This window comes from Manis javanica, chromosome 10 (genome assembly GCF_040802235.1).
Source record: "Manis javanica isolate MJ-LG chromosome 10, MJ_LKY, whole genome shotgun sequence".
NCBI classification, from domain to species: domain Eukaryota; kingdom Metazoa; phylum Chordata; class Mammalia; order Pholidota; family Manidae; genus Manis; species Manis javanica.
In genome coordinates, this window is record NC_133165.1 from 3,919,560 (window position 1) to 3,946,492 (window position 26,933).

Consider the following 26,933-nt stretch of genomic DNA (forward strand, 5'->3'; position numbering starts at 1 on the left):
GGCAGAGATGCAGTAATGAGGCAGAGGAAAAGTTTTATTTGAATACACTCCAAGGGAGGAACGGGCCAGAGTCAAGGTAGACCAAGGCCTCGATTAGTTAGGCGGGAGGCTTACATAAGGTGATAAGGCTGATTCTGCTTAGGAGGCCCTCTTTGACAAGGTGGGGTCATCTGATTGACAGGCCCATCGTACAGCCCTCCCCCTCAGTGCGCGCGTCCTCTCCTCCAGGCGGGGGCGAGGTGAGCAGCTCCTGGCTCCGTCACTGTGTCTTTGGGATCTGGGTGGGGAGGAAGCTGTCTCCCTGCAGGGCCTCTGTTGTCCTCACACAGGACGCCCTACCTGGGCAGAGTGTGGGCGGCGTTTTCTTTGAACCTATGTGGGCAGCGTCTTCCAGCCTTATCCTTTCCTTGTCTGGCTGCTTCTGTCTGTCTTTCGGCCTAACAGTCCTAACGGCTGGAACTCAGATGCTCTCCTCACTGTCCATCTGCTCCCCTCCCAGCCTGTGGACGTCTCTGCAGAAACTACTCTTTCCTCCCCGCTTACTTAGGGAATGCTCCTCGGTCTTTAGAACACCACCTCCTCCAGGAAGGTCCTCCTGACCTCTCTGCCTCCTCCTCAGGCACATCCTCCAAACCTCGAACTCCATGATTACTCTTTTTCACTTCCTACCTCCCTCACTGAGGGCCCCCTGCGCCTCTTCCCCTGTGGTAGGGTGCCTGGAGTCAGGGAAGCATACAGCGAACGTATACTCATCACCAAGTGTGTGCCAGGCTGTCTGAAGCATTTTTTTTGGGTATTATCCTCACAATGAGCCTTTGGGGAAAATATCACCATGATCCTCACTTTGTGGAGAAGCAAACAGTCCTGGGAGGGTGAACCCCTTGCCCCCGGTCAGCTGGTTAGCCAGTGGTGGAACTGAAGCTCACACTCCCCAGGCTGGGCCTGCCCCAGCCACACTGCCTGCCTCCTACATGAGGGCTCAGGGAACCCCAGTGACCAGGGACGGGGCGGGGAGCAACCCAGGGCACCTTCCCCTTGGCCTTCCAGCACCCAGCAGGGCTCTGGGCTGGGCCAAGGTGGGGGCTGTGGAGGGAATGCCTGGGGACACGTATGCCTCTGGCTTCTCCCTCACAGTGAGGTCCCCCCTGCTTAAAATCACAGCCCCATGAACCCCTGAGCAGGCAGGGATTTGCAGAAATAAAGGAGGGTCTTCAGGAAAGTCAAGCCAGAGGTCCTCATAGAGAGAGATATAGAGGGACAAGCAGGGGGGTCTTGACTCCCCAAGGGTCTTAATGGGGACAAAAGGACCAGCTCTCCCCACTGAAGGACAGTGGGAAACAGAAGTCCAGTGGCACCTTGCAGGGACCAGAGGGGACGGACATATGTCTGGGGACATAAAGACCAGGAATAAAACTCCAAAGGGCCTCAGTGGTTAGAAAGATGAGCATATCCCAAGGAAGTCAGTTCAAAGAACGAAGACATGACTTATCAAGAACACCAGGAAATTGCAGAAGACAAAGCCCCAGGAGGGCACCTCCTCCCTGGGGACAGTCCTGCTCTTCCTAGTCGTGATGATGGAGGGGCATAATGCTGAGAGATGGCACCCTGCTCTCTTGCCCTGGCTAGGTAAGAGCCACGCATGGCCCAGGCAAGGCTCGGAGGAGCTGGAACCAGAAACAGTTGCGCTGTTGCGGGGCATGAGTAAAAGTGATTTTTTGGTATAATTTTTAAAAACTAGAGCTTATAAAATGATTAAAGTTTTTGTCATTCTTAAATGAAAAATGTCCTATGGACACAAAATTTAAACAAACCAATTATGAGCAAAGAAATTGAAGCGGAAATCAAAACACTACCCAAAAACAAAACCCCCGAGCCAAATGGATTTACCTCGGAATTTTATCAGACATACAAAGAAGACATAATACTCATTCTCCTTAAAGTTTTCCAAAAAATAGAAGAGCAGGGAATACTCCCACACTCATTCTATGAAGCCAACATCACCCTAATACCAAAACCAGGCAAAGACCCCACCAAAAAAGAAAATTACAGACCAATATCCTTGATGAACATAGATGCAAAAATACTCAACAAAATATTAGCAAACTGAATTCAAAAATATATCAAAAGGATCATACACCACAACCAAGTGGGATTCATCCCAGGGATGCAAGGATGGTACAACATTCGAAAATCCATCAACATCATCCACCACATCAACAAAAACAAGGACAAAAACCACATGATCATCTCCATAGATGCTGAAAAAGCATTCGACAAAATTCAACATCCATTCATGATAAAAACTCTCAGCAAAATGGGTATAGAGGGCAAGTACCTCAACATAATAAAGGCCATATATGATAAACCCACAGCTAACATCATACTGAACAGCAAGAAGCTGAAAGCTTTTCCTCTGAGATCAGGAACAAGACAGGGATGCCCACTCTCCCCACTGTTATTTAACATAGTACTGGAGGTCCTAGCCACGGCAATCAGACAAAACAAAGAAATACAAGGAATCCAGATTGGTAAAGAAGAAGTCAAACTGTCACTATTTGCAGATGACATGATACTGTACATAAAAAACCCGAAACACTCCACTCCAAAACTGCTACAACTGATATTGGAATACAGCAAAGTTGCAGGACACAAAATTAACACACAGAAATCTGTGGCTTTCCTATACACTAACAATGAACCAATAGAAAGAGAAATCAGGAAAACAATTCTATTCACAATTGCATCAAAAAGAACAAAATACCTAGGAATAGACCTAACCAAAGAAGGAAAGACCTATACCCTGAAAACTATAAGACACTCTTAAGAGAAATTAAAGAGGACACTAGCAAATGGAAACTCATTCCATGCTCCTGGCTAGGAAGAATTAATATTGTCAAAATGGCCATCCTGCCCAAAGCAATATACAGATTTGATGCAATCCCTATCAAATTACCAACAACATTCTTCAACGAACTGGAACAAATAGTTCAAAAATTCATATGGAAACACCAAAGACCCAGAATAGCCAAAGCAATCCTGAGAAGGAAGAATAAAGGGGGGGGGGATCTCACTCCCCAACTTCAAGCTCTACTACAAAGCCACAGTAATCAAGACAATTTGGTACTGGCACAAGAACAGAGCCACAGACCAGTGGAACAGAATAGAGTCTCCAGACATTAACCCAAACATATATGGTCAATTAATATATGATAAAGGAGCCATGGACATACAATGGGGAAATGACAGTCTCTTCAACAGATGGTGCTGGAAAACTGGACAGCGACATGTAAGAGAATGAAACTGGATCACTGTCTAACCCCATACACAAAAGTAAATTCAGAATGGATCAAAGACCTGAATGTAAGTCATGAAACCATAATACTCTTAGAAAAAAAATAGGCAAAAATCTCTTGGACATTAACATGAGTGACTTCTTCATGAACATATCTCCCTGGGAAAGGAAAACAAAAGCAAAAATGAACAAGTAGGACTACATCAAGTTGAAAAGCTTCTGTACAGCAAAGGACACCATCAATAGAACAAAAAGGTACCCTACAGTATGGGAGAATATATTCATAAATGACAGATCCGATAAAGGGTTGACATCCAAAATATATAAAGAGCTCACATACCTTAACAAACAAAAAAACAAATAATCCATTTAAAAAATGGACAGAGGAGATGAGCAGACAGTTCTCCAAAGAAGAAATTCAGATGGCCAACAGACACATGAAAAGATGCTCCACATTGCTAGTTAATCAGAGAAATGCAAATTAAAACCACAATGAGCTATCACCTCACACCAGTAAGGATGGCCACCATCGAAAAGACAAACAACAACAAATGTTGGCGAGGCTGTGGAGAAAGGGGAACCCTACTACACTGCTGGTGGGAATGTAAATTAGTTCAACCATTGTGGAAAGCAGTATGGAGGTTCCTCAAAATGCTCAAAATAGACATACCATTTGACCCAGGAATTCCACTTCTAGGAATTTACCCTAAGAATGCAGCAGCCCAGTTTGAAAAAGACAGATGCACCCCTATGTTTATCGCAGCACTATTTACAATAGCCAAGAAATGGAAGCAACCCAAGTGTCCATCAGTAGATGAAATGGATAAAGATGTGGTACATAAACACAATGGAATATTATTCAGCCATAAGAAGAAAACAAATCCTACCATTTGCAACAACATGGATGGAGCTAGAGCGTATTATGCTCAGTGAAATAAGCCAGGCGGAGAAAGACAAGTAGCAACTGATTTCGCTCATATGTGGAGTATAAGAATAAAGAAAAACTGAAGGAACAAAACAGCAGCCGAATCACAGAACTGAAGAATGGACTAACAGTTACCAAAGGGAAAGGGACTGCGGAGAATGGGAGGGATAAGGGCAGGGAAGAAGAAAGGGGGTATTATGATTAGCATGTATAACGTGGGGGGGGCACAGGGAGGGCTGTGCAACACAGAGAAGACGAGTAGGGAGTCTACAACATCTTACTACGCTGATGGACAGTACTGTAATGGGGTTTTTGAGGGGGACTTGGTGAAGGGGGGACCCTAGTAAACATAATGTTCTTCATGTAATTGTAGATTAATGGTAACAACAACAACAAAAAAAGTCCTATGGGCAAACACCATGTGGCACAGGGAGAAGATGGCCCCCTCTGCAACACTGGTAGGGCGGCCCTGACCGCCAGGGGTCAGTGTGCGGCTCTCCCTAGGCCTGGAAGGCAGAGGGAATCCTGCCGGCTCACAGAAAATCAGGGCCAGGAGCTAAGACTCACAAAGGCCTCAGGTTCACAGGAAACGTTTCGGTGACTCCTCAGACTTGGGTGCCTGCGAAGGGCTCGGTCTGCCCTGGCCCCTCCTGAAAGCTGGCACGACCTCCTCACCTCTAGCCTTTAGGGTACACAACTTCAGGGCCTTCCACTCTGAGCTGCTCATGTTTACTGAGCATCTACTCAAATCTGCACGGATACCGAGCTAGGCCCTGGGGATACAAAATGATGGAAGAGGGTTCCTACCCTCCAGGCATGCACAGCCCAGGGGACAGGATGCACAGAGACTGACGTGCAGAAACACCAGTTCTGGATCAAGAGGTGGTGCAAAGGAGGGAGGGGCAGCGGCTGCTCCAACAGCCCAGGTTTGGGGGTGGAGCAAGGTCTTAGAAGATGAAGAGGGTTTGGAGCAAGGAAGAGACACAATCCAGTTTGTACTTAAATTACAGATCATTCCAGGCACAGCCCACGGGAGCTGCTAATGACATGGTAGCAGGTGGACACGGTCTGGGGTGGACTGACGGGGAGGGAGTGGCCCACGGTGGACACTCCCATGCTGTATTGTCTAGGTGCACAGCTGACCTGGACATGCACTGGGGTTCCCTCTGGCACATGAAATGTGAACAGGATGGAGGTGGTGCTGCAGAACACTCTGCATGGGCTGCCATGAATCCGTTCACTCTAACGTGGCTACAGTCAAGGTTAAAAGACAATAAAACAAAGCATTTCCATGGCTGACTAGGTGGGGACTGGAGCTGAGATGTGATCACTGTGGACCAGGCCCCAAAAGGGGCCCATGTGAGAGCAGGTGAGGGGTCGCAGGAGAAGAGAGTTGGCTCCCTAGCCAACCCCACCCGAGGGAGGCAAGCCTCCAAAACAGCAGAGGGTGCAAGCTCTGCTCCCCTGCCTCCCTGGGCCAGGCACTCTTCACCCAGGGGGATGGTCTTGCCCAATTCTGCCCTGTGTCAGGGTCTTAATGTCAATCACAAGATGATCCTAGGCATGCTCACAACAAGAAGGTGTTTCTACAGGGAGTGCTGGGGACATCACCCAACAGTAGGGCCCGGAAATACACACTGCACGTGACCCCAGTGCACAGGTCAGACCACCGGGCTCCTGCATAGGGGCTGGAGTCCCAAGGGCTGGGTGCGGAGGTGGCACTGAGGGGTGGGAAATGGCCTTGGAAAGGCCCCGGGTCAGAGGCTGTAGAGGCAGTGGCAGGAAAGGCCTGACCAAGTGTCGTGGGGGGCAGTGGGCAGCCTGAGGAAGAGGATGGGTGGGGGAAGTGGCACAGCACAGTCACAGGAGAGTGGCCTTGGCAGGAGCCTGGGGGCCAGAGCCGGGTGGTGAGCTGGCACTAGGGAGCAGGGGAACCAGCTGCTGTTTTTATATTATATAGGTACACCCAATGAAAATGCTAGGTCCTAGGAAAGACCAATGTTGCCTTACATAAACTTATATAAACTTCTCATTTTGAGTGAGAGTGGCTTTAAAAATTTTTTTCGGATATATTTTTCTTTTATTGAAGAATCATTGATATACAATATATTGGTTTCAAGTGTACAACATAGAGATTTGACAGTCATCTACATTATTAAATGCTCACCCCACCCCAACTAATGCAGTTACTTACTGTCAGCATAGAAATACGTTACAGGGTGTGGCTTTCCTATGGTGGGTTTTACACATGACTGACCCACGGAATTCTTGACCAAGACATTCCCACTGGAATCCTGACGGCTGCCCCCTCCCTCCGCACACTTACGCATCAGGGTGACAGGCGCTGTGAATAAACAAAGCAAAATCAGGAAGGGCTGGGCAGCAGGTGCCGTGGGCTGTCTGCGCCGAGAGCAGCCTTCTCACGCCAGCCAGCCAAGGCGGAGGGAGTGACTCTCCTCTGAGCAGGGGCTGCCCTCTTCTACTGGGATGCAGTCAGGCCTGGAGGTGTGCATCCAGGATTCCCATCCTGCCCAGCAAGACGTTTCCCTGCCAAATGTTTCACAATGACGCTGTTCCTTAGGATTTTATTTAGGACCCAAGTGAACACTGACCAAACAGATCCCTCAATCACTATTTTCACTTTTCCAAAGTTAGATTTTGCCACTGATGTGCACATTCGGTCCCTACACGTCACTGTATTTTCACACAGTCCTTGCGGTTTGTTACACTCACTCACAGGCTCTGGAGTGCCAGTCCAGGGATCCATTCTCAGCCCATCATCCTACATGAGAATGGAGAAGCTAATTTACACAGCTTTTCCTCTTCAGTCTCTGGCTCGTGAGCTTTTGACAAAACGCGTCCTTCACCAGCCAGTGCGCTTCCGTATGAAGTGGAGTGGAGGTCTGCTCCTGGCCCTCCGGGTGAAGATCAAAACAGGTGGGATGGACAGCTAGGGTTGCAGGAGCTTCTCTGTGCCGTCCGTGGCATTGTTGGGCCACGTGGGACCTGCAGGCTTCCCTGGTCAGGGAGGATAAACAGCCAATAATAAACAGGAGACCAACTTCCTTCTCCCAGCAGCCCGGCCAGGTAGCACACCGGCAGGCTCTGCAGTCTGTGGTGGCGGGTAAGCGTGTCTGCAGCATAGTGAGCCCACGGCATGTGGTCCCTTGGTCCCGAAGGCAGTGTTGACAAATTCCAGAGCCCAGTGACATGAACGTGTCTGCCCACGTGTGAGGCTTTCCTCCTGTAGCAACTAATCCCATGTTGTCCTACCTCTAGAGACCAATATAACAAAGATCTTTTTTTTTTTTACACCAGATTATTTTTTAAAATCCACACGCTTTCTACCTTAGATGTTCTGGGGTGAAGTGCTGTGCATGCTTCACTGGGTGGCCTCTCCATGCAAGGAAGACAATCAGGCGGACACGTTTGACATCTTAGTCAATGTGCTGCCTAATTAGTGGCGATTTTTTTTGAGGGGGAGGAACCATGTTAATCTTGTCAATTGGATGACACTCTGGATTTAATAAAAATGTGGGAAAGTAAATACCTATAAAAATTAAATATATTCCTGGATCATAAAAAGAACTGTGTAAAAACTGAGGGGATCTGACTAAGGCCTGTGGTTTGGGTCACAGTGTTACACCTGTTTTGATATACTTGTTTTGATAAACAGGTGTAATGAGGGAAACTTGGGGGGAGGGTACACGGGAAGTCTACCGGTAATTTTCCCAACTCTTCTGTAAGTCCAAAATTATTTCAAAATGAAAAGCTACAAAAACTGAATTATGTAAGGACACCATTGTGGCTTTAAGGCTTCAGGAAATGGATAGGAGAAATTTGAAGTCCTTCTAAAATCCTCAGAATTTTCTAAAGCAAGATACCCTAAACAAAAAAGTTAGGCACGAGCCTATAAAAATAGGAAGAATTGAAATACCAACTTGAAAATTAAAATTCTGAAAAGATTCATAAAATATAAATGACTGATTATAAATTATTTTTGAAAAACTGATTTTCTGAAGCCCTACAGGCATGCACTCCACTTTACTGGATCATTTATTTAAATGAACTGGCTGAAATTGTGTTCAATTTTTTGTTTTGGAAATAAACTTTTTAAATGTTTCTAGAAAAACAAGTGATCATTCATTATGCAATTCCATAAAACTGGCTAATTTTTAACATCAAAAACTAGTACACAAGAAGTAATGGAGAATATTAACAAAATAAATTATGCTCTATGTGGGAGCACCTAACATTTAAAAAGACAATAAGAACTAAAGAATACAGATAATCATCACATGCACCATTTAAATTAGCAGAAATCTGAGGAAGAAACTATTTTGCACGCGCACACAAAGATCTCATGTACAGGAATCCAGACTGAAGAGCATTTGCTCTCCCTGGGCTGGATCTCTGCAAGGTTGGACAGGAGCCCTTGGGGCAACCAGAGAATCCTCTGCATTTCCTCACCAGAAAAAGAACTCCAGGTTCAAGAATTTTGCAGAGGAAACCATGCAAATAGTGCTCAAATATACCTTCCACTGCTTCTGAAAGGCCATGTTCTGGCTTTTTTTTTCTTCTTTAACACTCTGTCTCCACCCTCTGAAAGCTGAAAGGCTGACTTTAAAAGGCCTTTAACATCGCAGTGAGAGAGCATGGATGAGCGTCATGGGGCTATAGCCTCCTGCACCCCATTTGATGGCCTGCGGGAGCTCCTGGAGGCCCCTTTGGTTGAAGAGACCAGACTTGGAGCCCTGGGATTCATGTAATGAGACCGTGTTTAATGAACACCAAAGTCGGCAGTACAGGAGAGTTCTGGGGGCCCAGAGGAAGGGGACGGTAAGGGCTGCAGGGGTCTGGAGGGGAGGGGAGCAGGGACAGCACCTCCCAGCACCTCTCCCCTCACCAGGGATTTGCACTGTCCCCCTCTGAGCTTCTCAACAGTCCCGTGGGGACAGAAGAGCAGGATGACTGGCTCCATTTTACAGTTGGGGAAACTGAGTTCCAGGCAGATTCACTGGCTAGCTCAAAGCCACACCGGCTCCTGGTGCTTCCTCCTGCACCACTGCGGCCCCGCTGGGAGATCTGAGCAGGGGCGGGGAGAACCAGTGTCCATGGGAAGGGCAAGCAGGATGTGGAGACAGCAGGGGCGTGGCACCTGGGGTGCTGAGGGGCCTGGCTGGAGCCAAGTGGGGACTGGATAGGGAGCATGACCCCCAGCACCTGTAGCTCAGGCAGCCAGGGCCCCAGCCTTCCCCTCCTCCTTCTGGGGTGCCCAGGCCCTCAGGACCAACTGAGGGAGGTCATGGGGTGGGAGACTGGCAAGTTTTCCCTTGGCACCTACCGTGCCTAGGGCATGGACGGGGTGGGGTGGGGAAGAAGGGAGAGGTGGCAGCACAACTGCCAAGCTACGTGGCTTACCACAGCACCGCCCTGCGAGGGATGCAGAGGCAGGACACATGCTGTGAGGGGAGGGGTGAGTGGGGAAGGTGCTGCATGGGCAGGGAGCTGCGGGGGTGCAGCCCGGCACCCAGCATGCAGGAGTTTGAGGCCTGAAGGAGAGGTGGACAGGGCTGGACCAAGATGAGCATGCCACGCTGAGGGGTCTGGACCAGCTCCTGGGGCTGCCACAGAGACTGCAGGGCAGCTAAGGAGGCCCCAGGCGCAAGAGGAGGGGTCTTAAGAAGCCCCCTTGGGTTCCGGCTTCACTGGACAGGCCTCTGGAAATGCAGCTGGCTGGTCTGGGGTCAGTCACAGAGGACCCTTCCGTGGCCATCCTAGGCGGCCTCTTCAGATAAGCCCACGTTGAGGCTCAGCAAAGGCTTCAGGCCCTGCAGAAACCCAAGCAGGCGTGGTGTCCCCTCCAGCCCGTCATCCCACTGGCCCTCAGCCCTCTGTGGGGGCCTAGAGCTCAGCTAAAGCAGGCCTTCCCCTGCTCCCCTGCAGTTACTACAAGGCAGCCCCAGGGGCCAGCGGGGGAGAAGGCCACTGGGTCAGAAGCTCCAGGCTGATGCTCCTGGGGCGGGAGGAAGGTCCTGCAAGGAGCAGCCCCTAGGGTGCCCATCTCCTCTGGAAGCCAGCCCCCAGCACGGGTCAGGCCCCCGGTGGCTGCAAGGCCCTGCTCAGGAGCCATGCTAAGAGGCACCAGCAGGGGGAGCCATGGACACACAACGGGGGCAGGTCCCTTCTGCATTTCCAGTCCCGCTCCAACGAGGCACTAAGGCTTAGCCGGCAAGATGCAGCTGCGCCCAAGTCTTGGGCACAGGATGCTTCCAGGAGAGCCAGGGCCGGAGTCTCAGGTGGAGGCCATGGCAAGTATGGGCAGGTCTGAGCAGGCCCAGGAGGGGCACCAGCCAGAGCCCCAGCCGCACTGGATGCTGCCCATGCACGTGGTAGGGGATCTCCATTCACTGCCTCCTTCCTGAAAAGGGGTCCTACCACTGCAGCCCAGAAGGGACCAGGTGGTCCTGTGGGATGACCATATGGTGGGGTCATGGGGGCTTGGCCTGCCCACCCAGGCTCCCCCAGGGAGACCTACTCACCCTAAACAGAGCCCCTCCCACCTATGGCTCACCCTGCACCTATAGCACAGGGGGCTCACCATTGGCATAGGCCCGTCACTGAGTGTCAGGGTCTTGGAAGCCCCAGGCCTCCACGGCAGTGATGAGGAAGTTCTCTGAGCAGAGAGGCTGGTTGTTGAAAGTGTCGCAGTGGCCTGTGCGGCCCCGGTTCAGGTCCCCATCAATATAGAGCGCCTGGCCGCCGCCTCCGCCTGCAGGGTGCCGGGGTCAGCGGTGCCTCTGTCCAGCCTTGCCCTGTGGTGCCTTCCTCTGCTCCTGAGCTCTACTCGCACAGGGCGAGTCTCAGAGCTGGGCCTGCTCCAGCCCTGCTGGAGGCCTCTCTGTAGCCACAGGGCTGGCCTTCAATCCCCAAATTCCAGGCATGCCGCACCTCCCAGCCCAGCCCCCAGATGCACCCTCCTGTCCCCATTCCATCCCTCCTGCCTGTTCCTCCCCCAGCAATCCCACTCCCTTCCCCCACCCGTCCCTCAGGTGTGGCACTTGCCACCTGCGCTGGTTTAGCTGCGCACAGCCCCATGGCCTCCTCCCAGGCTAGTGACCAAGGGCAGGCAGGGGCCCGGCCTGAGGAGGGGGGCAGCGCCCACCTATGATGAGGCAGTCATTGCCCCCGGCCATGAACATGGACTCGGTCTTGGAGGGCAGGTTGAAGTGCCGGGCAGCCAGGAAAGGTGAGAGGCGGTCAGTGGGCTCTGAGGATGCGGAGTGGCAGAGCGGGGACAGGGTGGTGGTCTCCAGGGACACTGGCCTGGTGAGCTCTGGGTGTTTGATGACCACCCACTCGTAACGCTGGACCTCAGGCTGCAGCTGAAGGTGGGAGGGCAGCATGAGAGTTCAGCACTCAGTGCCTGCGGGCTCCTCTTCCCCCTGCACCCGCCACCCCCCGTCTTCATTGGAGCCCCCTGTGTGTGAGGCTCCACAGCAGGTGGGAACGTGGTGCTGTGGCAGGCAGAGGGCGCCCACCTGCTCTCATGGAGCAGGTCCAAGGTGCACAACCCAGCAGGGCATTGGGAGGTGACCCTGTGTGGCCACTGTATGATGGATGTAGAGCAGGGTCAGGGGGCAGGGAGCACAGGGTGGGCCTGCTGACCCAGGCTCCCCCAGGGAGATCCACTCACCCTAAACACGAAGCACTCCCCAGTCCCAAAGAAGCCAAGTTTGCCCCCGAATTTATTTCTTTCACTCCAGTCTGTTGACAGGTAAGCTCCGCAGACCTGGGGAGAAAGGCCAGGGTGAGGTGGCATCTGCCCCCCACAGGATCTCCGGAGCAGAGCCCTGCTCACATGAGAGCAAGGGCTGGAGGTGCAGAGCGGTGAACAAAGGCCAAGTGGGGGCAGGTGGGGCTGCCTCCACCCTCACCAGTCCATTTGGGATACTCATTTCCCTCCTTGGCTCTCAAGATGGAAACAAGCCCACGTCCACTCTGATTTGGGGCATCTGCCCAGGGACACCCTGCAGACAGAAGCTTCCTGGAGGTGCCCATGCTTGAGAACATTCTGGCTCACAGCCAGCTCAGGGCTCCATCTTACCATTCAACTCAGTCCTCTAAGGGGCCATGGGGTTGGCCCAAGGTGTCTGAGTCAGTCACCTGCTGGGACACAGATGCCCAGGCTCCTCCTGGACCAGGACAGGGTCTGTAATGGGGCGAGGGGCTCCACAGGTGTGGGTTTGGGAGCCTCCACTGCATGAAGACCTGCTGGGATGGGCTCATGAGCTCTGCCCTGTCCTGATGTCTCAGGTACTCTCCAGGGGAAGCTGTGCAGGGGCCCTGAGAGGTCCCTGACCCCACCTGCTGCGGCCAGAGGAGGTGGGGCCTCACGCACCAGGCATTCCTGCCCCCTAAACTAGGCTCTCGGCTGAGCCACCAGGCCATGTCAGCAGGTGCCTGGACTCCTGGGGGCAATGAGAGGGCCCTGGAGGCTTGGAGGTCAGCCAGGGAGGCAGGACTCACCTCTCTGAGGAGCTGGCTCTGCTCTGCACCCCCAAGCCCAGGAAGCCTGAGTGGGGGCTGCGCAGCACCTGCCCCCTGCAGCATGGGGGCAGCAGATGCCCCAGAGCGCAGGAGATGCCAGGACCCCGGGCGCCCTCCTCACCTCTTTCTGTGTGGTCTTGATGAGGAGGAGGGTGGGCTCGTGTCCTTCACACTGGAAATAGAACCTGGGGGCACAGAGCATGAGTTAGCCTTGCACCCCTTCCTGCGCCTCATCTGGCCAGAATGCATTGACTGACAGCCATGGTATCTGAGAAACTGGGGCTGCTGGTGGATGGGTCTGGACACTGTTTCTTTATTTCCTCTGGATTGGGCACAGCGGCCAGGGGCCTGGCAACACCTGGGCTGGGCACTCTTCTCAGCCAAGAGGGCACCCATGCCAGGCAGCCTGAAGGCCGAGTGGTCAGCCTACCAGGACTGTGTACCCTGGCGTGATGTGGGGGAGAAGCCATGTGGCAGATGCCTTCAGCAGGCAGAGCCATGTGCCAGGTGCTTCGGGGAAGCGGGAGCCAGAGAAACAAGTCCCTGTTCCTGGAAGCTCAGAATGCCCTGGTGGCCCTGGGCAGCACCAGGAAGTCTGAGGAGGCCTGGGGCAGCCACTGTGGTGGTGCTGGGTGCCAAGGTTTGGCTGGCACCCCTGGTGGCCCTGCCCAGCACCCCTCAGCAGACCTCCCATGCAGCACAGGGATAAGCCAGCTCTGCCTGGATCACCTCTGCCAGGTCACCTGTGACCCAAGTCAGAACTTCTGGGGCCACCTGACATCTGAGGCTCACAGGGGCACCTGGGCAGGGTGTCTTGGGTGCCTTGGATCTGCCCAGGGCCCAGCACCAGCACAGCCCCCCAGGGCCAATGGGACCCACCTGGGGGCCAGTGAGGAAGGGGTCAGGAGCAGTGACCCACAGGCCCATGGCTGCAAGTCGCCCTGCCCTGGGGCTCTGTAAGCGCCCAGTGTGGCCACGGCATCTGCACAGGGCCTGGAGTTGTGCCATGCATAGCAATGACCCTAAAGTTCAGGTGGCCTGGAAGTAAGAGAAGCCCAAATAAGGGGGTCCTCGTTCTAGACCCCCCAAGGTGCCCAGGTTCAAAGGTCCATTTCCGGTCTCCCCATGTGTCCCCCAGAAGTGTGGGCAGGGCTCAGAGCTGGGCAACTCGGCAGCTCACTCCACCCCTACTACGTCCTCAAAGGCCATACCTAGGGGCTTTGGGAGGGCAGGTCCAGCCACCCTGGCCCCGGGGCATTACCTGGTCAGGCTGTACCCATGCTGCAGCGAGGAGAAGAGCAGGAGAGGCTGGCAGAGGGCGAACCGCTCAGGGACCCAGGACCAGATGTCTCTCATCTCCTTCACACTGACAATCTCTGAGTGGAAGTTCTCCGCGTGGACGGCCAAGTGCACAAACTGCCTGGGGAGAGCAGGGAGGGATTCAGAGCACAGCAGGCTCAGCCCCGACCTCGGCCCCCACCCCAGAGGTACGCAGAGCCTCTCAAGGGAGCTAGGCCTGAGGGAATCCCCCTGTTCGAGAAGAAAGGGGACAGAGCTGACCCCTGGAGGCCCTCCCCAATCCCCTTACAAAGAGGGGAGAGTGCCCAGCCTTGGGAGACAAAAGCACCTTTTCTCTAAGGCATGGGGACAGAGGGCAAGTGGGCTCTGGTAGGACAATGCCTCAGAGCCAGTCACGCACCAGCAGACACAAAACTCAGGGAGCCGGGCAGGCGGGCAGGAGGGTGGGCAGGTGGGCAGGAGGGCAGGCGGGCAGGTGGGCAGGCGGGCAGGCGGGCAGGCAGGCAGGCAGGCAGGCAGGCAGACAGACAGACAGACAGGTGGGGCCTGAAGGTCAGCCAGGCTCTGAGACAGCCCTGCTGAACCAACCCTGAGAGCCACAGCCAGCAGCCAGGCCCGGGACAGCCAGGAGATGCTCGCAGTGGAGACGTGGTCTCCAGACCTACCTTTTAGAGAGTGAAACACTGAAAAACAGGAGGAAGCAACGGACACGGAGAAAAAGAAAAACAAAACCGACAAGGAGAGGTCAGGGGTCGGTACAGATGCCCAGGGGGCGCCTGCCTCTGGCCCTGGGGAGGAAGGCCACAGCACCTACAGCCCATCACAGTGACCCACCCAGATGTCCTCGGGGCACTGGGGGCCCTTCCTGCCCCTGTTCCCCATGGGGCTGTGCTCAGGGCAGGGGCCATGCCGAGCAGCCCCCAGAAGGGCCGGCTAGGGTGCAGGGCTGAGGGGAGGGCGGAGCAGGGGCTGCTGCCCAACGACCAAGGCAGCCAGCCTGGCTGACTACTAGACCTTCTGACTCACACTCAGCGTCCGGCTTCCTTCTAGGCCGTGGCCTGCCCTCGGGCCCCACGCTGCCTTAGCAGCCTGTGGCTGCAGCCAGGAAGCCCTTTCTCCCAGAAGCAGACCAGAAGGCTGGCAGGACGAGGAGGAGCTCTGCCTCAAGCCCCAGGGTGCATTCCGCCAGAACCCCACCCGAGGGCCCCCCGAGGCCTGCCCACCTCTTCTGCTTGACTGTGATGCCCTTCTGCTTCAGCGCTTTCTCGTTGGCCATCTGCAGCAGTTGAATCTCCTTCCGCGAGAAGAGGCGGATGGCGAACGCCTTCTCCAGCAGCTTCTCGGGAGACACGGTCTTGGCGATGTCCTTGACAAAGGTGCGGATGTCCTGTTTCACACTGGCCGACTCCGGTGGCTGCCCGGCTCTCACCTTGTGGAAGAACTTGAGGATTGCCAGTGCGACGCGGTACAACACCTTGTAACCTTCCACGAGGAAGACATCAAAGACGCGGGCAAAGTAGTTGAGGGGCAGCTCCCCGAACAGCCAGCGCTGCCAATCAGCATAGACCTGCAGCACGTCCTCCGACACGGCCACCATGAGCTTGTGAGCCGCCTGGCAGTACTTGTTCACCAGGTCCCCGAAAGTCATGCAGGAGGACTCGAAGGCCAGGAAGCTCTGGTCAATGAGCTTTCTGCTGGGGTCATTGCAGGCCAGGATGCGGCAGGCCTTCTCGAAGCACTCAGCCTCGTCGATGCTGTAGTGCAGCAGCAGGGCCACCACGGCGGGCAGGGCGGGGCAGAAGGAGACGTCGGGGAACTGGTTGGCGATGCACAGCAGGATCTTGCGTACAGCACCCTGGCCCCGTGCATTCAGGCAGTAGCTGGGCACCTGGGTGTTGTCCACAAACTCGGGCAGTGGCAGGCTGCCACTGCTGTGCTTGCCCACGATCTTGCCCACTATGTCACTGTACACACTGGCATCGGGAGTGACCGTGCGGCAGGGGATGTCCCGGATCAGGCGCTGGTACACCCTCTCCCGCAGGGCATGGCTGCGGGCCCAATAGCCCTGGCGAGCTAGCTGCTTGAGCTCCTGCAGCTCCATGCAGCTCAGCTCCCTGGGTCCCAGGTCCTGGATGGCAGCGTCCATCTTGGCTCTGTCCACGAAGCAGTTATACCCTGGGGAGTCCATAGTGCAGGGCACACCTGGAGGGTGGGCCCTGCGCTGCGGTGGGCAAAGAGCAGCTAAATCCCCAGCTGTCTTCGTGGCTTTTCTGCTAACCCATTTGCCAACCCATATCCTGTAGGATTAAAAACCACACTTAATATAAAGTACAGAGGTCCACATTTGAAAGCACAGATTTGTTTAAAAACTTTCTATGAACATAAAGATGTGGTACATATACACAATGGAATATTATTCAGCCATAAGAAGAAAACAATCCTACTATTTGCAACAACATGGATAGAGCTAGAGGGTATTATGCTCAGTGAAACAAGCCAGGCAGAGAAAGACAAGTACCAAAGGATTCCCCTCATTTGTGGAGTATAAGAACAAAGGAAAAAACTGAAGGAACAAAACAGCAGCAGATCCACAGAACCCAAGAATGGATTAGCAGTTACCAAAGGGAAAGGGACTGGGGAGGATGGGTGGGAAGGGAGGGACAAGGGGAAAAAAAAGGGGCATTACTACTAGCAGACATAATGTAGAGAGGGGCACGGGGAGGGCTGTGTAACACAGAGAAGACAAGTAGTGATTCTATAGCATCTTCTATGCTGATGGACAGTGACTGTAATGGGGTATGTGGGGGGGACTTGATGATGGGGGGAGTCTAGGAAACATAACGTTGCTCATGTAATTGTAGATTAATGATACCAAAAAAAATTTTTTTTAATCAGTATGTTGTACATCTTAAACCAATGTAACATTGTATATCAACTATACTTCAATAACATTTTTTAAATAAAAAATAAAAAAACTTTCTATGAACTATTGGACCCCTCCTTTTAGATAAGTGGGTACTCTGATGATGCACTATGAACTCTGGAGTAAAACTTCCTGTCATGGGCCTATGAAGTTATCTGAGCAGGTCCCACAGATCCTGTGTAATGAGAGGCTGGAGATGGGCTCTCAGAAGGACTTTGAGGGCCTGACTCTGCTTGGGGTCGGGAGACCCAACAGGATCCCGCACGCCACCCTGGGGCCTCCCGAAATGCAGCTGCTGGTCACGAAGACCCCAGTAAGTCAAGAGATGCTTCGTTTCAGTTCTCAAAACCTGCAGAACTTAAACCAGCTGTGTGCTGGGAGGAAGACACATAGCTGCTCTGTCCTGTGGAAAGTGGAAGCTGGCTTTTAACTCTCTAGTAATGCTAGCTAGTTTCAGGCTCTACTTCAGAGAAAAATCACTGGGAGGGGTAGATACAGGGCTGAGAAATAAATGGAAGGTGTCACAGCTCCAAACAAAACAGTTCTGGGTCCAAATGAGCCAGAAGTATGGGGGTTTGGGGCTGTCTTTCCATGAGGGCCAGCTACTGAGATTCGGGCAGATGCAGAAAAATGGGAAGATGTGCTATTTGAGACTGGCTGACAGGTCACCATGTGTGGACAGAGAGACAGAGTCTACTGTTCAGGGCACCACAATTTAACATCTATTTTTGCCAAAGGCTACCATTCTCAGCACTAAAGTACAACAGTCAGCCCACACACCTCAGACTAACCTTTCCGCCCAGGGTTCTACAAGTGGCCAGAGATGTCACAAGGGTTTGCGTCAGAGAGTTTTGGTAAATGACCAACCACATCAGTCTGGTTTCTCTTGCATCTAGAACATTCTGAAAATATAAGAAGCAAATATCTTAGGAACACTTTACTTTCCGTAAAGAATTATGCAGTAAAGCCTATACATGTGAGATGTCCTGTGAAAACACCTCGATATGGTGTTAGTGTGTGTGGGTGAGTATACACAGAATGTACCATCTTAACCATTGTTAAGCACACAGCTCAGCGCACTAAGCACATTGACACTGTTGTGCAACCACTGCCTCCATCCTTCCGGAACCTTCTCATCACCCCAGCTGAAATTGTGCCCCATCAAGCACTCCCTTCCCTGCCCCACCCACACACTCCCTGCCTATGAATCTGAGCACTCGGGGGCCTCATGACACTGAGATGGGGGTCTCCTGTGTCTGGCTTATTTCATTTAGCTTAGCATCATGTCCTCAAGGTCCATCTGTATTTATGGCATCTATCAGAATTTCATTCAGATGTAAGGCTTCATCTTTTAGGGCGGCTTTAGGTTCACAGCAAACTGAAGCGGGAGGCACAGAAATTCCCACACACCCGTGCCCACACATGCATGTCTCCCCCTGGTCAACATCCCCACAAGACTGGGACATGTGCTACAACTGGTGAGCCTGCATTGACACATCAGAGTGACCCCAAATCTACAGATGAATGGGGGTTCACCCCTGGTGATATTCTGTGAGTATTGACAAACACAGAGTGATACGTATGCACAGTACAGTGCCATACAGAGCAGTTTCACTACCCTAAAAATCCTATGCATCCTGCCCCTCAACTTATCTGAATTTCACCCCTCCTCATGGCTAAGTAATACTCCACCACATGAACAGAACACATTTCACTTATCCGCTCATCTGCTGAGGGATGGCTGGGCTGTTCCCCCTTCTCACTACTATGGATAATGCTGCTGGAACCTTGGGTGTGCAAGAGCTAGGCAGGCCCCTGCTTCCAGTTCTTTTGCACGTACATGTATTCATAGTGTTTTTATAGGGGCTTCCCCTTAGAAAATATTAATTAAAATAAGGTCCATTTGACATGCCCCACTGGAAAAGCCTTGCCCACAGAGGGACCAGGCCGGCTGCCAGTGCTAGAACCTTCTTTCCCAGAAAAAACTCAACACGAGTCAAATCATTCGCTCTATACTGGGTGAGAAGGCAATGAGGGGCCCTCTCCCCAGGTGCCAGAGGCCAGGCTGGCAGGCCCACTGCACCTCCAGGCCGTGTCTGGACTGCACACTACCATCCTCCACGTGCGAATCACCTGCAGGGTTTACACCGTCCTTTCTAGGCTCTTGCCCACTCACCTCTGGAGGGACCCCAGGCCCAGCCTGTCTATGAAAAGAACCAGCTCTCTCTCCGGGCAATAAACATGTTCATAAATAGAACAAGGGGCAGGACAGTGCCAACCCTCTCTCAGCTGGCCTCAGATTCGGGTTGAATATTAAACCAGAAACTCATAAACGATTATCGCCCCTTGCAACGTTCCTTTGGAGGGGCCCTTCAGGGAACAGACCCATGGTTTGTCCACTGCAGCAAGGAGCCCAGGGGCCCCTGGGCTCTGAGGGACTCAGGCAGGGACACGGCCAGGAGACACTGGAGGAGCCCCCTGAACCCCCGTAGGCCTCCTCCTCGAGCCCCCACACAGAAGAGAGCATGGCATTTCTGGGGCCACAAACAAGACTTGCGATGACCTCCCTAGGCATCTATAAAGCCAGGTCCACAGTGGTTTCCTGAGGTGTTTTTTTTAACATGACTGCATAATCAAGAAAGTTAATGCAGAATTACAGAGTAAAAGTGTAAATCCTGTTTGAACCAATTCCCCTTCCACCCAAAGATAATCACTGTTTGCATTTTAGAGCACTCGCAAAGTCTTTTCCTTACGTTCACTCACACACACACACACTCATGATAGAGTTAGGCTGTTTAAGCTGGCTGTTGGGAAGGGGAAGTCAGTGGGGTGGGGGGTGGACAGGAAACAGATGAGAAATATAAAGTAACCTGGGTTGGACACTCATACTCCGGAGGTGAGCTTCAGAGTCGCAGCAACGCTCTGCAGGTTTCCCCTTGCGGCTTGTGGCTATCCTACCACACTGCCCACAGCAGCTCTTCCCCAGTCTCCAGTTCCTGCCTGAGATGCCAGGCCCGGAAGGCGGCTGCGCTGGCTTGTCCAGTCCAGGCCCAACAGTCAGGGGCAGAGAAGGGAGGCAGGAGCCGATGTGGCAAATGATCCCGCTTTTCAGTCAGAGGGGCTTGGCTTCAAAGTCCAGCTTTGCCACTTGTTTGCCTGAACCCCAGACAAGCCATGCCTCTTCTGTGAACGGCAGGGGTCTGCCTGTAACACGGAGCTGATAAACATGGCCCACCTCCCACCTCATCAGCAACAGCCTCTGTGCAGCACGTGTGGGCTGCGCCCTTGCTCCGGGCTCACCCGCCGGGGTGTGGACGATGTCCAGGGCCTTAGCAGACCACTTTCCCTAGGCCTCAGGCAGGGGACAGAGGAAATGCTTCTCACCACAAACACTGCACTCACCTGAAGGACACGCGTCTTAAACCGGCTGCTGAGGAACGGGGGCAGGGTGGGGCCATTCTCTGAGGTGTCCCCTCTCCATCAGTCAGCCCCAGCCCCTCAGCTCCTGAATTTGGGACATAGGAAGGACTCTGTGTCTTTTGTCCTCAACTTTGAGCCTAGCCTGCAATTCTGGGAAAATAGGAAAAACTCCCTTCAACCTCCTGCTGGGAGTCACTGGGATTGCAGACATGACCGTCTCAGAGAGCTGGGGACACCACACAGCCTCTGGAAGGTGACAGCTACTTCAGCTGGGGTTACCAGGGTGGACCTCTCCCAACTGGAGCTGAAGTGATGAGAAAGCAGCAGCCAGAAGAGCTGAAGAAAGGTCCCCCTGGACCAGGAGAAGAGCAATGCAAAGGCCCTGAGGCAGGGGCAGGCCTGGTGTGCTCAGGAGGAGGGCGCCCAATGCGGCCGGAGCGCAGTGGGCTGGGGGAAGAGCAGGGGAGACATCACGGGTGGGCTGTGCACTGGGAGGAATGTGCACAGCAGCCGTCAGGGAAGGGATGTGATCCTGCAGATGTATTGAAAGCCAGTCGTCCTGGGGGTTAGCTGAGACCGTTTTTAGGAAGTACTTGGTGAACCCTGTGCTGGGGCAGCTCAGATGTCATGAGGGTCTCTTACTTGCTCCTCGGTCCCCTGGCCTGTAACCAGCTCATGGATTGTCTGGGGAGTGAGGGGGTCCCAGTGGGTCAAGGCTGGAGCACGGCCTCTGCTCTAGGGGGAGGCACAGGATTCTTCCCTGGCCCCACAGGCCCCATATGCTCTGCCCTCTTCTGGGACAGCCCCTCCCAAGGGCCACTTTGATGTACTTCTCCACCAACATAAGCCCCTTCCAGTGACCCTTGCCCACCCTAGGAGGCTCACAGCGACCGTGCAGTGCCCACGACTCTCGCCCACCCCCAGACGCTCATGTGACTCCACAGGGCTCACGACCCTCGCCAACCTCAGGAGCGGAGGTCTCCCTGCCAGGCTCCCTCAGAGAGTCCATGGCTGGCTTCTGGAGCCACTGCCTGGGGACAGATGAGTCATGGGACCTCTGTGTTTTTCACCTCTTCAGTGGGGAACATGATTTCCCCAAAGAACTAGATTTGAAAACAAACTTGCTTTCATGAGACAAACAGACTGGCACATTAGGCCTGGGCGAATCCACCTCAGCCACCACCACAAGACACTGTGCTGCCCGCCCAGGGGCCCAGCACACCACCAGGGCTCCCAGGCTCCCACTGCCCAGACTTCTACGAGAAGCCTTTTCTGAGCCGTGATAGGCCTGGCGGGGCACTGACCAGCATGAGTGTGTGAAGATGGGGACTAAGCCCCGCACAGGGGCAGGAACGGCAAGGCGGGGGGGGCACGGCAAGCAGGCAGCCTCAGGCAGGCAGTGCCCAGTGGGACGAGAAGCTGGTGGCCTTGTGTGCCAGCACCCCCGGGGGGTGTCGGGAGCAGAGAAGAGCCTAAGCAGAGGTGACGTCAGATCTACATTTTAGAAACCCACTGTGGTCACCAAGGAGGGCAGAGAAGGGGCGAGCCCAGGAGACAGCTGGGAGGTGCAGAGCCCCAAGCTATGAAGAGGGAGTTGCAGCCCAGGAGTGGGGTTTGGTGGGGCAGAGGCAGCACTCAGCTTTGGAGCTTCAAGTGCCCCATGACAATGTCTCAAAAGCCAGCATGGCTCAGGCTGGAGGCAGAACCCTGGGCTGAGGGCCCGCCCAGACCCCAGTGGCTCACGCTGGCCTCAGAAAAGGTGCACATTTGCACCCAGATGCCACCGAAGGCCAAGCACAGCCCACCGCTCAAGAGGCAATCCTGTGCAGAGGAGGCTGGCGTTCGCCCGAGCCCCAACCACTACCGCCCTGCCAGCCGTGACTTACCCCCAACACACCTGGGCTGTGGGAACAGCACGTGTCCTTGAGACACACAGGCCTGGGCCTCAGTCACAGTGCCAGGACAGCTGTGCTGTCTCAGTTCTTCCCCTGTGGTCTGAGCAACCTACGTCTGCTTCCTGGGACCAGGAAGCAATGAACCAAGAGGAAGGAGGCTGGGGTAGCAGCCCTGTGTGCAGGGGTCCGGTGCCCGGCAGACTGGGCAGAGTGGATGGACACAGGAGGAGGGGCAGCGAGGCACTGGGCTCTGGGCCTGGGGCACCACGTGACAGACATGCATGCTCCTCTCAGGCAGGGCCTTGCACAAGCCAGGTGGCAGAGTGACCAGTCCCTCAACACCTCTTGGAACCCGGCACCGGGGAGGGCGTGCAGAGGTGATGCCCCTAGTCCAGTGCTCAGGGTGTGGGAGGTCTGGGGATGAGAAAGGAAGCGAGCACAGGACAGCTCCTGGCTGATCAGGGGAAGCTCAGACACAAGGCAGCAGCCGGGCAGGAACATCAGCAGCAGGACACATGGGAGGGAAGGGCAGTGTGGGCAGCTGAGAGTGCAGCTCAGCTCAGCTTGCTGGGCATGGGGAATGGGACAGCTGGGCTGGGGAGCCGGGGTGAGAAGGTGGACAGAGGTGAGCGGTTGGCAGAAATCCCTGAGGCCGTAGTCTCGGACTGCGAAGGGGGACGGGTGTGAGAGCAGGGCCGGGGCAGGATGTGCTCCAAGGCCAGTGACAGCCACCCTCTCCTGTTACGCAGGACCTTCTGCTCAAGCCACACTCAAACGCCCCATCCCACCCTAGCTACTGGCTGGCCGCCTGGAGACATAGTTTCAGTACTTTGTCTGGAACCCTGGGCTGAGGACACCAGCCCCCCAGTGGAGGCCTCAGCCGCAGGATGATTCTGGATTCTGCGGGTAGCAGATGACTCTGTCCTGACGAAGGGGTGGAGCTACATTCACTGATTCCCCGTGCTCCTCTATGCGCTTTTACCCACCCCTGCTCCTCTTCCTCTCCCCAAATGCACTCCTCCTCCAGGCCAGGCAGCAGCAAGTGAGCCTCCAGACCCTGCTCAGCCATCGCCAGACTCTTCCCTAGAATGTGCCCTCTGCCCAGGGTCTCCCCCAGACCCCAGCCCACCCTGCGGCCCCATCTCCTGGCTCTCCCCGGGACTCTGCTCCTCTCATTCCAGCTCACCGCCTCTTGGGGCTGCCATCACTGCAGGGCGCCTGTGGGCTGAGGAGGGAGCCCTGGGGTGAGGCTCCCCAGCTGCAGAAGTGCTGCACCTCTACTGTTCAGTCCACACCCTGGCCAGCCCGACACCACTCCACCCAGAGGTCTCCTACCACCACCAGTACCCCATTCATTCACAGCCCTGTCTGGGGTCTGCACTGCCCCTCCTGCCTCCCTGCCACCACGGCCTCCCCTCCTCCTCCTCCCCTCATAACCAGCCCCTGGTAGCTTCACTTTCTTGCCTGCTCAGCCTAGACCCGTTGGGCTGAGCTGCTCCCGGCTCCTGTCTCAGCCTCCCACCAGAAGCCTGCACTTCTCCATGCTGTCCACACAACAGCTGCCGAGGGGCCATGGCCACACTGCCCTGGCTGTGGCATAGCCACCTGGCAGGCCCTCCCATTCTGCACACTAGTTTACCATGCCACACTGCCACAGATGGTGGGTGTTGGCCAGAGTTCCCCTCCTCTCAAGCCCCATGATCTGCACCCCCCTTGGACCTGGTTCTCACCTTCTGGGGACTCTGGCTCTCCCGCACCTGTACTGCACCCTCCCTGCTGTGACAGACTGAGTGAAGCCCCACAAGCTCTGCTCTGTTTTCTTTCCAATCAAGCTCTGGCTGGGAGCAGGCTGCACCATGCCCACTGCCTTCGCGCCTCCACCGAATGTCCAGGTCTAGAGACACAGACACTGTGGCCCTCCTCTCCCCCAGCCTCCCAAGCCTCCCCTGCTGCTCCCGGCTCCCTCTCCCTGGGCTGGCTGGCTGCTGCTGCACCTGCTCCCATCCCTTTGCCTGCCTCTTAGATGTTGCTTTTGCAGGACTCCATCCTCCTCTCAGCCTAGAATCCTCTCCTGAACTCAAGTCCCCCACCTCTGCCGCCTTCCTGACCTGCGCCTGCGCCAGCCTGTACACACTCCATGCGACCATGCAGCTCAGCTCGGCTCCCACTGAGCTCTGCCACCTCCACCCGAAACCCTTCCCAGCCCTCGAAGGGCATTGGTAACCCAGCACCCACTGCAGCCCTCATGCCCCATGCATGGGGATGCCCACCATGGGAAGGAGGAAAGGCCCCATGCCTGCTCACCCTTCTCTCAGGGACCTACCCCCACTCCACTCCTGCTTGTCCAGATCTGGCTGGCCTCTTGGCATGCCTCTGCAGGGACCTGCTTGTGAGCCCGGCTCTTCTATCTACTGTGACTTTTGAGCCCAGGCATCTCATACCACATCCTGTGCACACAGGAAGAAGGAAACAGAGGAGATAGATGGACAATTCAGAAAAATCCCAAACCGCTTGGGCCCGAAGAGGAAATTTAATTCCACACAGTAACAATAGGGAGCTTCCCAGGGTGTCCCAGGCAGGTGACCTTCCCAGCAGGCACTCTCACGGCAGGACAGCAGGCACTCCGCCTCAGCCCTGATGCAGAGCCCATGGAGTTTTCAAATATTAATGGTGACCAGCATTCTACAGTGACTGCCTGCCAGCGGCTCCCTTGGAACTTGATAGTGGGCCGCGTGCTGGTGGCACACAATGGAGGGCACGTGCCAGGTACAAAGCGTGTAACCATTCATGAGGCCTTAGTCACAGCACCGCCCGCCAGTTGGCTACCGATCTGCCCACCCGCCTCTGGCTGACAGTTCGAGCTCAGGTCCCACCAGCAGCACTGGAGCTTGTAGCGTGGGACTCTGAGCAAAGCAGAGTCCACTTGCTGGGGGGAACCAACAGGCAGGGCCGGGGGGTGGGGGTGGGAACCGGGCTTGACCAATTTGAGATCTTTATCTTCTGAGCTCAAAGGGTCCTCCCAACAGCCAGTCTGGGAAAACCACACCCAGGGCACAGGATAACCAGCCAGCTGCAGGGGTGAGCTGCACAGAAGAGAACCCAGCTGTCAGCAGCCCTTGGAACCCTGGCTGAAGGTGCCAGGACAGGTGTGCCCTGGAAGGCGGGCCCATCACAGGTCCTCCCAATCACTTGTAGACCTGACAACAGGGCCAGCCGGGACAGAGTCCTGCGAGTTTCATCACTTTAATAGGCACTCAGGACGCTTCCTGAATGCCAGTGTACCCGGCACTGGAATACAAGGACACAAGCCCTCAGTGGGCTGCTGGCTGTGGGGACGGGTGTATGGACCAGGCCCACCCAGCAGCAGGTGTGGAGGGGAAGGCACAGGGTTTCCTGGAGCCTCCGCCGCGTTCTGGAGGGAGAGGGCCTCAGTAGCTCCTCAACGGGCAGACAGGTGGGTGCCGTTCGTAGCTCAGTCCGGCCTCGCAGGCTCCAAGAAGCCAAAGGGCCTGGGCTGCAGTGAGCTGCTGAGGAAGGAGTGTGCCACTATGCACTGGGAAGTGGGGAGGAACAGCCCAGGAGGGCAGGGAAAAATGCCAGAGGCAGGGTGAGTTAACACACACTCCTGGACCCTTTCCAGGCCCACACGTTTACAAGACACAAAGGCTGGAGCGACGTAGCCAGAAAAGGAGCTACAGAGAATTAGGGAACAGTGGCAAAATGATTCAAGGAAAGGCCAAGGGAGCTTTTGGTAGGATGCACGTAACAAGCTACATTCAGAACACTGCACAGAAGAGAAGCTCTTGTGGGTGACAGAACTACCCATCCCAGTGACATTCAGTGTGTGTGGTACCCAGTTAAAGCTGTGTAACAATTAGGCAGAGTTTCAGATTATGGGAAACAGGCCAAGCCACATGCAGTGTGTTCTCAACTACCCACCCATGTAAGGAGCAGGCACACCTGGGTGGGATGGTGGGAGAAACCGTGACTGCTCATGCACGACCCTGCCCTCAGGTCCTTGTGCAATAAGGCTAGGGGAGGCCAATAAGGCCCATGGCCAGGCGGGGGACGTAACTGCACAGGACAGAGCGAGATCTTGTCTCATGGGCTCCTAAGTGAACACGTTCCATCAAACGAAGATAGCGGCTAGCAGCCAGCTGTGTGCTTATCCAGAGGCAGGGCAGCCCCGTGGGGCCATGTGCTGCCTGTGGGCAGATAGGGGCTCCTTTTGCATCATCAGCCTCTCCTCACCCTCTCTCTGAGGCTCCTCTGCATGGCAGAATGACTGGGGTGGGGGTGCCCTACATTTGGGGACTATATCCTCAATAGTCTTTGCAAAGTTCCACCTGCTGCTAATGCCTATGTACCACACAGAAATGGGGGTCCTGGGAGAACAGCGAGAGGGCCCTGAGAGTTCTGCGACCTTGGGTCTCTATATGGGTCTGAGAAGGCCTTTTTTCAGAGATTTAATTGTGTGAGCACTCAGACCAACCCTCAGTCTGCAGAGAAATGGGGTCCTTTGAGATGAGAGACCATCTGGAAGTTTCCTAAAAGGCAAACAAATGCACAAGACAGGAAAGCGCCCAGAACCAAGTATGAGTGTGCATCTTCAGTGTCTTAACATTTTGC

The 26,933-nt window shown here is 54.6% G+C and overlaps 1 protein-coding gene across 3 annotated transcripts; it reads right to left on the minus strand.

Annotated features, from left to right (window-relative positions):
• Positions 1-6,274: 6,274 nt before the first annotated feature.
• Positions 6,275-17,880, minus strand: TBC1D24 (TBC1 domain family member 24). 3 transcript variants are annotated; one of them, XM_017676057.3, is made up of 9 exons: positions 17,770-17,880; positions 15,290-16,363; positions 14,732-14,749; positions 14,029-14,187; positions 12,889-12,952; positions 11,914-12,009; positions 11,383-11,602; positions 10,819-10,989; positions 6,275-10,048 (listed from the first exon to the last, which is right to left on the minus strand). In XM_017676057.3, exons 1-8 carry the CDS (start codon positions 17,859-17,861, stop codon positions 10,835-10,837), a joined length of 1,878 nt encoding a protein of 625 aa, XP_017531546.3. In that variant the 5' UTR covers positions 17,862-17,880; the 3' UTR covers positions 6,275-10,048; positions 10,819-10,834. The 3 variants fall into 3 exon arrangements, with proteins under 3 accessions (XP_017531546.3, XP_036860362.2, XP_073070763.1); XM_037004467.2 differs by lacking the exon at positions 14,732-14,749; XM_073214662.1 differs by lacking the exon at positions 17,770-17,880 and having other exon boundaries at positions 15,290-16,254.
• Positions 17,881-26,933: the final 9,053 nt, after the last annotated feature.

Excerpts from the sequence above, each read along its gene's own strand:
- TBC1D24 (XM_017676057.3), bottom strand. The coding sequence starts at position 17,861 with ATGTGGTTGGTCATTTACCAAAACTCTCTGACGCAAACCCTTGTGACA. Across the intron at positions 12,953-14,028 it reads CATGGGTACAGCCTGACCAG|GTTCTATTTCCAGTGTGAAG; the intron begins GTAATGCCCCGG and ends CTGTGCCCCCAG. Across the intron at positions 12,010-12,888 it reads TCAAGACCACACAGAAAGAG|GTCTGCGGAGCTTACCTGTC; the intron begins GTGAGGAGGGCG and ends CTTTCTCCCCAG.